The sequence below is a fragment of the Ursus arctos genome, unplaced genomic scaffold (assembly GCF_023065955.2).
Source record: "Ursus arctos isolate Adak ecotype North America unplaced genomic scaffold, UrsArc2.0 scaffold_5, whole genome shotgun sequence".
NCBI lineage: Eukaryota > Metazoa > Chordata > Mammalia > Carnivora > Ursidae > Ursus > Ursus arctos.
In genome coordinates, this window is record NW_026623067.1 from 76,410,964 (window position 1) to 76,425,062 (window position 14,099).

The 14,099-nt window shown below is 48.2% G+C and overlaps 1 protein-coding gene across 1 annotated transcript; it reads right to left on the reverse strand.

The window, feature by feature from the left end:
• Positions 1–900: 900 nt before the first annotated feature.
• On the reverse strand, positions 901–9,302 carry GLRX (glutaredoxin). The gene is made up of 3 exons (XM_026498592.4): positions 8,699–9,302; positions 3,724–3,843; positions 901–2,113 (listed from the first exon to the last, which is right to left on the reverse strand). Exons 1-2 carry the CDS (start codon positions 8,903–8,905, stop codon positions 3,730–3,732), a joined length of 321 nt encoding a protein of 106 aa, XP_026354377.2. The 5' UTR covers positions 8,906–9,302; the 3' UTR covers positions 901–2,113; positions 3,724–3,729.
• Between the last annotated feature and the right edge of the window lie 4,797 nt (positions 9,303–14,099).

The following is a 14,099-nucleotide window of genomic DNA, read 5'->3' on the forward strand; positions in this document are numbered from 1 at the left end:
AAGATTATCTATGTATTCATTTGAGAGAGAGAGAGAGAGCGAGCGTGGAGCAAACAAGAACACAAGTGGTGGGAAGGGGCAGAGGCAGAGGGAGAAGCAGGCTCCTTGCTGGGCAGGGAGCCCGATGCGGGACTTGATCCCAAGACGCTGGATTGTGACCTGAGATGAAGGCAGACGCTCAACCGGCTGAGCCACCCAGGTACCCCTATCTTAAGAGGCTTAAATGAAACTGATAAATGTGCAGTCAAAACAGGGTTTGCAGATGGGCGGAGGAGGAAGAACTTTCAGTATTGTTTGACATTTTAAACCTCACGCATGTATTGCTTTGATAAAAAAGATCTTCTGCGCTAGAAACTGGGCATACAATGATATTTAAGTCGAGACTCTTGCCTTCGAGTATTTCTCAATCTGGCAAGAGACCAGTACAGAGAATTAACTGCAGTTCACCCCTAGGAGAGTTTTGAAGTACCTGTATTCGGGTGCTTTAGAGTACAGAAGAGAGGGCAATGGCTTTTTTTGGTCAAAAGGCAGTGAGAGGAGAGGGTGGGTACAGGGGAGAAAAATCTGTAAATCAGGCCTTAAAGGAGAAGTCTGAAAGTAAACCAAAGGTGAAGAAAGGGTATCTGAGGATGAAGTGTGGGAAAATGGTCTGGAGGGGATTACAGACTGTGCAGGTTGCATACCACACAACCCCGAGGGGGGCATTCGCAGTATTGTGCAGTATGCAACCTGCACAATTGTCCACAGCCATCTGGTTGAAGGGTATTATTAGGTAAGAAATGGAAAAATAGAATGTGAAATGAAACTATTATTGAATTCTAAACATTATTCAATAGGTTAGTGTTAATGTATTCAAATTATTTGTCATTTCAATATGAAACTTAAAAATCACATCAACCATTTGTACTCATTGAAGGACGATAGCATGTGCCTTTATTCATAATGGTAGGGGACAAAGATGAATAAAGTTTTAATATGGTGCAGTTCACATTAATACCATTCCTTAAGATATTGAACACATAGAAAAGAATTAGACAAAAATCACTGTCAATTAACCATTCACACTAGAGACTGCAGAAGAAAATTAACTTAAAATTGCAATTCTAGAATGAACTTCACAATCAGGGACTCTTTTAAGTTTTCGTAGAGTGGAGGGAAAAAGGAGAGAGAAAACCATTTAGGACAGTGTTTCTCAAATACGGCCATTTTCACAGACCTATTCGTGGGGGAGGGGTTTGCAAGTTTTCTGTGATAACATTTTAAATGTTGTGTTTTACTTCTGGTGATAATCTAAACAAGTTAATACACACTTATTCTGGGTTACCTGGACGGCCATCTTACATAACAGAGGTGCCCATGATTGCAGCAGCTGGGGTCTCTGTGGCAGCAAGTGAAGACCAGCCATGCTTAAGTTTTCATGTGGTGTTTCTCAAATTAGGTCCTCAAGACCCTTCAAGGAATTGTTGAATATTTCGTGGGAGATCTGTGACTTGTCAAGGTGAAGAACACTGATTCAGAGCAGGGATTCTCAAGATAGGATGGTGTGGGATGGGGGTCATAACTGAGGAGACCCATGTAGCCTGAAAAAGCACATTCAAAATACGTCTTGTTTTCATAATGCAAATTCTATAAAGTCAGACTCAACAAAGTACCTTTCAGGCAGTAGCAGAAAACCAATTACAGATTCATCCTAGAGGGCCTGGGATAAACTTGGTTGAGAAACACTGGCTTAGAGGTAGAGGTGTCCTGGCATATGGAGAACAGTTAGAAAGAGACATGTGCCAAAGAGAAAGAAGACCTTTTGGGTCATTGAGTGAATCCTAAGCCATCAATCGTCATGGTCTTTTGGAAACCAAAGGGCCAATCAAGAAGAAACCCAAGATATCCATCAACCTTCTCAGACCTGTGGTTTGGGGCAAGTTGGTCCACTTTTAATACTGAATCAAAAGAAGAAAAAGCTCTTTTGCCACCCCCCCTTTTTTTGGTTAACGTATTTCAGAATTTTAAATAACCAGTTGCTGTGGCTTTTAGCCCCAGATCCATCTGCCAGGAAGTGTGGTTGTCATTTGAAGTGCCATCCAGCTCTCAGGGGGATAGCCTCCTGGGGTCTGTCCTGCCAGAAAAACAAAACACAAAGACGTGGATTTTCTGGAAAGGTAAAGTCCCTTCATTTTTCCCCCCATCACCAAAACAGTTACTCCTGCTATTTAAGCACATTCTATTACAGATGGCATTGAGATAGAGTTGGCAACAAAATACTGAGATCACAGAACGCTAAAGGACAGTGTGAACAGACCTTGTGAATAAGGGGGACTCTAACGCCTACCCCAATGCAGAGGTAGTTGGGGAAATGGTCTTTCATCTCTTCCCAGCAAAGTCATTAATTTTCTTCCATTTTTAATCTAAGTTGAAATTGCTCAAAAATGTTCCGGAATAGGAAACATTTGTTACCACAGTTATTTGGGTTTTAAGTGCTTTGATACATGGGGTGAGGCCAGAAAGCTAATACAAACAGACTTAGTGTTCACTTGCTGCAATCATCTTGTAGACTTGTGATTAGGAGCTTTATAATATTGACCATTTCATTTCAAGGTATCCAATTATACTTTTTCAGAAGTTTTTTTTTTTTTTTTTTAACTTCTGTTGCTATTTTGAGTAACCACCACAACTTACATATACACATTGCTCACGGGTAAGTTATTAACTAGTGGGCCATAAATATACTTCAGAGAATATTTTGGTCTAAGAACCATACATTAGTCAAAGTCTCCTTTGACTAAAAAAACCCCCACTGAGTCTCTCTGCTCGTGAGTCAGTGGAGCTGGCCTACTTAGCAGCCAGCTAATAGTGACGACAGCTGGGGGAAAGAAGAGCTCATCAGACCCTAAAAGGACCCTGGTTCCTTTTTGAAGAGTTCATCGCTCTATGGCTTTCCATTCAGCCAAGGATCTCCTTTGGGTGACAATTGTAGAAAACTTTGTTTTGACATCTGGGAACCCAATTAGATGGAGTTGATTTGCAGTGTGAACACAGGTAATGTAAAAATTACCTTGATTTCAACATTACGCGGAGAATAATCCAAATTGCTTACCATGGCCTGTGTGCCCTGGCCCCTGCCCACAGTTCTTGCTACTCTTCCTTCTCACTGCACTTCATTCGATCTGTTCTTGCTTGCTTTCTGTTCCTTGAATGTTCCAGACTTGTTGTCAGCTCGGGAAGTTTGCACTTGCTCTTTCCTCTGCCCGAGAAGCTCTTTGGCTTTATCTTTACATGGCTGCCTCCTTCATGGCCACCGGTTGAGAACGGCCTTCCGTCCCCATGTTAGCTACGTTTGCTCCCCACCCCCTGCCTCATTCTATCATGTCATTCTGTTAATTTGTTTCAGGAATTATTTACTTACTTGTTTTTGATCAGTCCACCTCTCTAGAAGAGAGGTTCCAGGTTATCTTTTTGTTCACCTCCCTACTCCCAGTGCCTCGTACCGTGTCTGCACATAGTAAGTGCTCAATAAATATTTGTTAAATGAAGGTCAAGTGAAAGGATTTCTTCCTATCCACACAACCTCTTTGTAAAATAGGAAATTCCTAAATGACGTCATAGTTCTTTAAATCACCCCACATCTCTCTTTTCTCTGGCTGAACTGCCTCTCTGGAGTATAATAAAATCCAGCAGAATTCTACCATCTCCCAGTGCTGTGGCCGGGCACCCCCCCCCCCCACTCACCTACAGCTATTGTAGCACTCCGATCTCATTCAGCCGCTTCAGCAGTTCCCCTCTCTGATGCATTTCTACCAGGTCACTGCATCCGCCTATGCAGTCTTTACCGATAAAGACCCGAGGTACCTAAAAGAGCAAGCAAGCGAAGATAGGTAAGGAGCTTCATTACTAGGTTAGAAAGAATGACAGTTTTCCTTCCTTTAAAAATTTCCCATGATCCAAAGCCTTTAAAATCACTTTACCACCTCCTTATGTATGTTCTTTCAGGTCAGAACTTTACCAGCGTAAATTTATTCACGAAAGAATGTTTGTAAGCCAAGATGTTTTTCTTATGGAGAATGCAGCGTGTGAGATTGTCTAACTTGTCAAAATAACTTAAAAATTTCATTCTCGAGAAACACATTTCAGGGAAAGAATTTTGGTTGGCTGCAGCTGGACCACACTGGTTGGATTCTGGTTTCTCTGCAGCTAGGACCACACCTGAGCCCTTAGGCTGAGCCACGAGGACCAGGAAGGAGTTGGTTTCTCAACACAGTGAGAAAAGTATGGAGAAAAGTATTTGCGCCAGGTCCCGGTCCCTGACTGTTAGATTCACGGTATGTTAGTCATCTCTGTCTGCTGTGAGCTGTGTCCTCAGCTGGGGAGGGGGTGGTGGTATCTGACTCTCCTTTTTTCATTCCTGGCCTCTCACAGTATGTTCAAGTGCTGTCGCTCTGGGAGTAAGGGCAGATTTGGCCTCACCTCTGGCATGTGTGGGTCACTCAAGGCAGGCCAGGCTGACACAGTCACTACACCTGCTGAATGCCATCATCTCCAGACCCACTTAGGCTCCCTCCCAACTGCTAGCTTCCAGAATGTTTTTAGAATCCTGAAGGGAGGAGCAAGTCCTCTCACTGTGGCCCAAAACCTTCCAGGCCCACTTGTACAGAAAAGCTGACTGGCAAGGGAGAGACAAACAGTACAGGTCACCTGACTGTGAGAAGCAACCAGGTCCTCTTCCTGAACCCTAAAAACTTACTGCAGAGATGAACGACAGAAAGCAGTAAAAAATATTTTCAAAGCGTTTGATTTTCCTCCGAAGGCATAACAATTCAAGTGAATTTTTTAAAACATGAGACAGATGAGAAAGAGGGCTTTTATAACCCTAGGAACACTTGGCGTGGTCAGTGTAGCAAGAACTAGAAGAGAATCCCAGTGTAACATCAATATAATTATACTGCAACGCTCCTTCTGTCAAAGGCATTGCCTAATGAAATAGAAATCATCTGAGCTTTATTTATTTATTTGACAGAGTGCTCAGGAGTGGGGGAGGAGCAGAGGGAAAGGCAGAGGAAGGGAGAAGGAATCTCAATCAGAGTCCCCGCTGAGCACGGGGAGCCCAAGCAGGGCTGGATCTCAGGACCCTGAAATCATGACGTGAGCTGAATCCAAGAGTCAGACGCTTAACCGACAGTGCCACCCAGGCACCCTGAAATCATCTGAGCTTTAAACAAGGAGGAGATGTATTCACTCTTGAACTTCTTTATTTTCAAAAAGAATTGAGCAACGGTCACGACTCCTACTGCTTGCCACATCCCCACCTTTGGCCGGGCTGTTGGTTAAGAGGGTTTGAATTAGGAGTTTGAATAAGGAGTCCTCTCCTTAGACCCCACCTGGCAAAGGGGTTGGTTAGCCTGAGGGCTGAAAGGCCCCTCTGCCCTTCCGCCCACCCTGTAGGCTAGGCACCAGCAAAACCACATACAGAAAGGAGTTGGGCTACTGGCTGCACAGGACAGTGTGGGGAGCTGTGGTGACACAGCTGCTATCTGTTGCTTCTGCTGAGGAAGGATGAAGGAACATGTGCTGTGTCCTCCCTTCCTGGCCCCAGCGCCCTCTTCCAGGAACCTAAGAATCTCTTACTGTCAAGAACAGAAAGAGAGCGACCATCATAAAAACAAGCTTTATGATCCTGGGGCCTGTGCTGTCCCTGGGTACCTTTCTCTGGCCCCATCTCCATCTACTATACTCCAGGGTGCTCGCTCAGAGCCAGTGACTTGGCTACTTACCAAACTCTTCACCCCTTCCCTGGCTATATCCGGGGTGCAGGCCACCATTGTTTTTCATCTGAGTAACTGCTCTGGCCTCCGGATGTCTCCCAGCTTTAGCCCTCAGGCTGGCCTGCCAATGCTCACTTTTCCCCACAGCCACCACCGTTTCAAAACTCAGTCAGTTGGGGTTCCTCCTCTGCTCAAAACTCTTCTGGAATCTCATTGCCCTTTACAAGCCAAAGTCCTTGTAACAGCTTGAAAACCCTTCCCTCTTCAACCTCATCTCCTCCTACTTTCCTGCTAATTCACACGTTCCAGCCACACAGGCCTCCCTGCCAGGCACGCTTCTACCACAGGACCTCTGCACTCGCTGTTCCCACTGCCTGGAGCATTCTGCTAAATTTCTGCATGCATTGCTGTCTCACCTTTAGAGATCTAAAATCAGTGAGGCTCTGAGGGCTTCGTTTAAAACTGGACCTTGCTGTCTACTGTCCACCTCCTTGTCCTGCCTAGTTTTGCTCTGCAGCACTTATCACCGACCACCTTCCAACAAACTGTTTTACTTGTTGTGTTTACTAGAATATCAGTTCCACAGAGGCAGGAGTTTTTGTTCTGTTCGTGGTGGTTTTCCAGTGTCCAGAAAAGTGCCTTGATATGTAGTAGGTGCTTGAAAAAACTACGGCACCCAATAAAATTATCCTTCAAAAGTGAAGGAGAAATTACTTTCTCACACAAGCAAAAATTGAGGAAATTTGTTGTCAACAGAGCTGCCTTGCCCAGAATGTTCAAAGAAGTTCTTCAGAGAGAAGCAAAATGATACAGCCAGAAACTCAGATCTACAGAAAGGAAGAGCATGAGAGAAAGAATAAATGAAGGTACTTTGGCCATAGCAAACCCAAACAATTTCTTCAACTACATGGACTGATTGAAGACACACATTTCTGGAATCAGTCAGGTCCTGCTGGGCTCCTACTATGTGCCCACGACCATAGGTCATTACAGGATAAGTTAAGAGCAACTACTTCCAAGTCTCTCGTCTCTTCAGATATAAACCCCTCCTTGGGAGGGAACCGGAAGCAGACCCTGTAAAAGGATCTTCCCCTTGGAGGAATGCATTCAGGGCTCAAGAACCTGTGAAAGGTCTTTTTAAGAATTCAAAAACAAACTTAAAAGACTACAAGACTAACTGTTGCTTTATGAAGAGATGGGGGGAAGGTGTTGAATGAATGCACGAAGAGGTTTCTCCTGCTAAAGGAGAGACGCTGACAGGCTGACAAGAGATCTCAAAATTTGTTGCACATTGGAATTACCTGGGGATTTTTTTTTGGTAGGAAATAAACTATTTTTTCCAGCCTTATTGAGGTATAATTGACAAATGTGTATATATGTAAGGTCTACAGTATTGTGGTTTGATCTACGTACACATCTTGAAACGATCACCGTAATCGAGTTAGTTAACGCATCTAACGCTTACATAGTTAACGTCTGTGTATGTGTGGTGAGAACACTTGAGATCTCCTCCACAGCGCACTTCAAGCACACAGTGCGGTATTATAAACTGTCCACTCGATCCTCAGAACGTCCCCATCTTATGACTGAGAGTGTGTACCCTTTGATCTGGGCATCCTTAAAGCTATTGATGCCTGGCTCCCACCTCCGATTTAATGGATATGCAGAATGACTTGGGTGTCCAGATTTTTTAAAAAGCTCCCCATGTGATGCCAGCGTGCCGCAAGGCTTGGGAGCCACCGGCTGAGAGGGCTCCATCCACCCATCACGACGGGGTCCTTGGCAGTGCCCGCCCTGCCCTTCGGCTCTCAGGACCCAGGCAGCAGGACCTCCCCATCAGACACAAGAGTCCTCAGCTCACAGCTGGGGCCCTGGAAGCAATAGCGTCACAGGTTTAGCCTCCCTCTGGGCCAAAATACTGATTTCTGACTGGAGAGGCAAAGAGAAACAGCCTCCAATGCTTCATGCTAGGAATCCAGACAGAAGCCTGGGAGTCAAAGTCAAACTGAAGCAGGACATGTGCTTCTGCAAACACTGTGTCGGAGAATGTGCACGCTGAGTGCGGCGGGGGTGAGCTGGTGGGCCGGCTCCTACCCACCCAGCGCCAGAACAGACTCAGGCAAGCTGGCTGGCTGGCCATCCCTCCAGAAGCCCGGGGTGCTGAGGAAGAGGAAGCCTTTTTGAGGTAGAGAAAAGCAGTTCTTAGAGTTCTTAGAGACGCTTATGGTCTACTGAGAGTAAAGGGGACTTGGCGGTCTGGTCTTGCAGCCGGGGCAGTCCTTGAGGATCACCGAGGTGGTGTCCTGCCCAGGACCACACTGCAGGCCATCGTGAGAGCCAGGCTGGACCTCTGGCCCCTGAACTGCCTACTAGCACAGGCCTGGAAGCATCTCACAGAAGAAGGGGCAAATCCTGAGCCTTTAGATTCTTCCAGTGGGAGGAGTTAGGTAAGATATGGAAGAATGAAGTAATTGGGTTATGGTTAAAGAAAGCTTAGAGAAAAGATTGAAGGACAGCAAATCCCACTTAGCCAAGTGAACACTGAAGAAAGAGTGCATATGATTCCCACCTTCAATAACAGAAACGCACAGGTCACTCTGGCCCCTGCACCCCACCTTCCAACCCCAGCCCTGCAAGCAGCAAACTGTCATTGCCCAGCAGTGCTTCAAACAAAGACTCCAGATAGCTCAAGCACTCTGGGCCAGCTGCTGGGCCCGCTGACCGGGAGGCACAGCACAGGGGCGGCAAGGACCTCGCAGCCCAGCTGCCCCTTCCCTGGAGCGGTGTCTCCTCTTCGTCGCCCTCCCCCACCCCGCAGAGCCCTCCCGCGCCTTGAGGGACGGAGCCCTAGCGGTGTCCTAGAGAAAGGCGCAGGCGTATCCCCTGCACAGCCCCCACAAGGAAAGGGAATCTGAGAACCTTTTGCCCAGCCTTTGAGAACTCACCGTTCTGGCTCCTGTGAGCGTTTCCAAATAATCTTGGATCTTGCTTATGTCGCTGGTGGCTGTGATATCGACAAACTCCAAAGCCCCTTGTTTGAAGGGCAATTCGCTGAGGAGCTCTTGGGTCCTTCTGCAGTAGGGGCAGGTGGGCTTGATGAACACGACCACCTTCCCAGGCTGGATTTTGCTGTTCACAAACTCTTGAGCCATGCTGACAGGCAGCTGCCCCCCGGGGAGGAATCCTCAATTGCCGGGGTTGCTCGGGGTGTAAACCGGTGGCTGGGCCAGCTGGCTCTCATTTAAAGGAACCTCCCAGGAGGAGGAGTTTGCCCGGTAGCGTGCTCGAGTTTTAAAGAGACAGCTCCAGTGTCGTTTCAGTCTGGTGTGATTCACCAGCTTGAGATGCCGAGGACGGCATACTTGTATTTCATCAATAGCTATGTCCAGGGTGTCATTGTTGTCCTCAGCTTTTTCAGGAGTGCCCGCCCTTTGGCAGAGAGCAGAGTCAAAGTACCCTTTGGGGAAGCATCAAGTATGCAGACCAGCACCGGGGAGGGGGCTGAGCTAGCAGTGACTTTTTAGGAGTCCAATCTTCGTTTTCTGTCTCAGAGACACCAACACTCACAGGGAAACAGAATCACTCACGAGACATGGAAATCACCTTAGAGGAAGTGAAACTGAAATTGGGACTTTGCATCCATTTTGCTGTGGCTTGGTCATGGTTGATGGGTGTTTGTGGTTGTGATTGCTTTGATGGAATGAGTTCCCAACCCTTAACAATCCAGAGATTTCACAGAAGAATCCGGTCCTGCAACCTCTACCTCTCTCCGAGAAGTCAGGTCACACCAATTTGTGGCAGCAGCTGGGGCTGAGGAGCTGTTGTCGCTCTCAGCAGGGTGGACGGGGACTCCAGTTTGCTACAGGCCACGGGCTAGCTCCTGTCTTGGAGACATCTGCTTCTTTATTGCCATAAGCATTTGAATTTGGGACCCTTGAACATCAGTTTACCATGAAAGCAAATTCCAACACACACCACGATTTCAAACTGCAGGTTCAAGGAGGGTGTTTTCCTCTGTTTAACCCTCCGTTTGTGCCCCTTCGTTTTCAACGTTTGGGAATGAAGTGGTGTAATAACTCGGCCACCACATTCACCTCAAGCAGGGGCTGTGGCATCAGAAACTGTGATGTTCTCCCCTGCATGGCCCACAGTCCCTAGTAGGGGGAGCAGAGTCTTCTGTTCTAGGTTCAGTTCTGACCCCTCTGTGTGCAGTAAGTTAAATAAATCAATCCAAGAAACACCACTTTTAAAAGTGAGTCCTTTTCTGCAGGAAGTTTTACCCTGACTCTTTCAGGAGGGGTGGGGCTGGGGCCAGCAAGGGACCCTTCCAGGGATTGTCATGTCGTTGGAACCCCCAGCATCGTGTGATTGACAAAGGGAAGAAGATGGACTCGCAGAAGCAGCTCTAATTATTACTAAAATTAAATGGCAAAAAGAGAAACCCAGATATTGAGTCACAGAGAGGGAGCTACTGAGATTTCTGTCAACAAGAAGAATGTGCTTAGGGGTTAGGGGGCTGAGGCAGCTTGTCCTGCCCAGCCCATGGCTTTCCTTCCCTCCTGCCTGAGCACAGGGCTGATTCTCTCACCTCTTCTGCCTATGCCACCCACTTCCTTCCTTTAGAGGGCTCTCTGGTAGCCAGGCTCCTCCCTGGGGCCCAGGATCTCTTCAGGGACCTCAGGGGTGCTGCCTTCTGTTTCCTGGGCCCCAGGTTCATCGGCAGGCTTTGTACCTGGCTATTCTCTCAGAGCCTTTGTCTTCTCAGTGTCTGGGGTTCGCCTGTCCCTCTCTGGGGCTCTTTTCGGCCAGCATGCAACTCTGTTCAAGTCCCTCCTGATTGAAAACCACCACCACCTTTCATTTCCTTCGACCCTACTCTCCTGCCTCTGCCCTTTCCCCACAACCAAGTGTCAGGAAACTTGCTGTTCTGTTTGCTATCTGCGGTTTCCTCATCTCCCACTCTTTCCTCACCTCATTGCAATCTGACCTCCTTATCACCATTCTGCTGAAACTCCTTTGCTAAGTCATTGTGTGGCCAGGTGTCCCGACAGACTAACCACAACCGTGGGTGTAGAGTTTTTGGTAAACTGGTGGAGTGGACGTCCCAAAAGATCTGTGGGTACCTGGGGGTTTGGGTACCTGGGGCAGAGCCTGGGATACGGGGACTCTGTTGTCCGCTCCACAGCTCAGCCCCAGGGACTGGAGTCTGAAGCCTTAAGACAGATGGGCACGTGGCTGAAGAAGGCATTCTCGTGAGGAACTCTGTGAGACGTGGAGCACAGACAGATGACAAATAGGGGGTGTCCTCATCATTTCTCAGAAAATGCTGTGGCTTCCACTCAGGGGAGAAGTCAGAGGGTAGAATGCTCTGCTGCTTCGACATCGTGAAGGTGTAGCTTTGGCATGTCAAGAGACGGAACCCATTAACCTCGGGGGCGTCCCAGGGCAGCTGCGGGGAGGCCCTGCCCCCAGATGCTGTGGACATCAGAGGCTGGCGTGTGTGGAGGAGCACGCGGGCACTCTTCTTGGGCCTGTGCCCTGCCCCCCAGGCACTTGGAGAGATAATGGGAAGCGAGGACTTCTCTTCAGGGAGTGGAGGACTTGCTCCGCAGATGGTTGGCAGCAAGCCCGCGATGCGTGTGAATGGTGGCTGGTACTATTCATGTGACCCCGTGTGGACCCACAGGCAGATGAGGGCTGGGAAATTTGGCCACACGTGAACATTTTTCAGGCTTTTTCCTGACTTGCCACTTTGCAGAACTTGGCCACACAATATTCTCTTCTTTGAAAGGTCATTTGTGGCTTGCTTTTTAAAAAAACTATTATTCTTCCTGTAGCTCTGGGTATTCTGTCTCAGACTCTTTCTCAAGAATTTTGCCCACACATGTGGTACATCCTGGGGCTTGATCCTCTTCTCCTGGTGGGTGCACATACCCTCTTTGAAAGATTTCATCTGCCCACGTAGCTCCAGCTAGCCCCAGTTTGCTGGGGAGGACCACGTTTATCTTTCTTGTCTAGACTTCTCCCCTAAGCCTCAGGAATGGACAACTCGTTGCCTACTGAGAAGACCCCCTGGGAGTTCCTAAGGCGTGTTAGTCTCAGTGTGAACAAAACTGAAGCAACCCTCTTCTCTTCCGTGGGTACGCGTGCTCCCATAGCACCAGCCCCGGCCCTGTGGACCTGGGGGGCATCTGCACTGCCACTTCCCCCCCATGCGCCTGCTTTTGTTTATGCAGAGTGACCAGACGCTAACAAGTTTGCCTCCCCCGGACCCCGGTCTGAACACCCTTTTCATCGTGACTGCCCTGCCTTCAACCCACTCTCATATGAGGTCTGGGCTACATTTTGTTGGAATCTCCATTTTGGCCTCACGACCTGGTCCCACGCTGCTCCTGGGGTGGTCTCTATATCTGCAAATCCTACCATGTTCTCTCTTTGCCTTAGAAGCTTTCCATTTTTCTTTAGGAAAAACTCCAAATTCCCTAGTGGGGTTGTGGCCCTGCGTGATGGGTCCTCCCCCTCTTTAGCTGTATCACTGCCTTCCCCCCACATTTCTCCTTTTATTCCAGCTCGGTGGAGTCTGAGCCATTTCCACACACCTGCTGCCCACACCTTCATTGCTTGGGTCCTGCTAATCTCTCTAACGTGCCCCCCCACCTTCCTGTGTGGCTGACTCCCCTGGTCCAACAGGATCCAGATCATCTGTAGGAAGTATCCTTGAGCACGCACGTCTTTTCTCCACCGGAATGGGCGACCCTCAGCTGAGCTCATAATGCCCATGGCTGGGCTCACATGGTGTGGCCTGACTTATTCCATTTCCTTGTCCTTGGTTACACATTTTCTGTCACCTACAGTGAGCTCTTTGAGGGCAGTGAGAGGGCTTTCATCTCTGTGTTTCCAGAACCCAGAAGATTAACAGAGACACTCTGGTCCTTATCGGTTCACGCATGCCTCCATTCAAAAAATATTTTAAATCAACTACTCTGAGCCAGACACGAACACCCATTTCATATAGCCCCAGTCCTTAGGAGTTTATAGTCCAGTAGGGAATACAGACACGGAAATGGACACAAGTGTCATCAAGTATTCTAAGTGGCCTAACAGAAGTATGTATGGGTCCTAGGGTGGCCGAGAGAGAGTGGTTATTCCTGCCTGCCGTGCGCTTAGGGAAAGGGTGACAAAGGTGAGCTTGGCCGAATCCAAGAGATGAGGTGTTTGTGAGTTACACGGTGGGGAAGGGCGCTGCGAGCGGAGGACGGAGGAAGAGCAGGAAGGATGTAAATGGCATTTGTATTGGACGTCGCTGCGTGTGGATAGAGCATAAGGGGTATGAGGTCGGGAAGAGGGGAGAAAGACAGTGGCTGAGCAGGCAGATGATGGGCATCCTTTACCAAGCGAAACAGTGCGGACTTTACACAAGGGCAGTGAGGAGTTGTACTAGGTGTATTTTAAGAATGGTTAGATTTGCAGTGAAATGATCAATTAGTGACTGTGTCACTTCTCCCAAGTCGCACATCGGCTACCTAAATGCACTTTGACCACAGAAAGGCTCTGAGGAATGCCTTGAAGCAGGCCAACCTTTGAGGATCTCTCAGAGCTCATCCTGGGACCACTCCTGGCTTCCACAAGGCTCGATGTGGTGCGGAAGGGGCAGGAAGGGGCAGCTCAGCAGGTGGCAGGCTGCCAGGACTTCCTAGACTAATCACGGCCGCTCTCAGCCCTTGCAACGAGCGGCTGTAGCAGTTCAGGTGAATGAACCGTGTTACCAGCGGCCCTTTCCTGCCTCAGACCCATCAAAATTCTGGTGTGAGGCCATGCCCTTTTTCAGAGTCTGAGCCTGTTTGGTGCTCTCTCTCTCTGGACCTCTCTAGATCTGACCACAGAGGAGCAGTGACTTATTCTAACTGCCGTCCCTTTGGTTGGATTGTTTCCTCACCGTCCCCCTCCGCGCAGTAGCATGGATAGCTACCGCGTACTTTGTCCCTACTGTGTGCCGGGCTTGGGGCTAGGGGCTTTTCACACGTCATCTCTAATCCTCATAGCAACTTGAAAGGTAGATACTTTGGAGACTTTGGAATGCAGGTGACTGGAGGAATAAGGAGAGGGTCCTGACCTGGAGGACTTGAAGTTCAGCCAAGGTCAGATTCTAGTCTAGGCTGCTTCCCAACAAGCTCCAGCATATATTTGGAAAGTCTCTCTTGTTGCCACTTTTTCTAAGATCCAGGCTCAGTCTCTATCAAGTGTATCACCTACTCACACAGGTGACTGAAAAGTCTCTGGATTCCACTGAGGTTTATTGCTGTCATTTAAGTTGAAGACTGTATCCTTTACCTTTCCAGGTGTTCT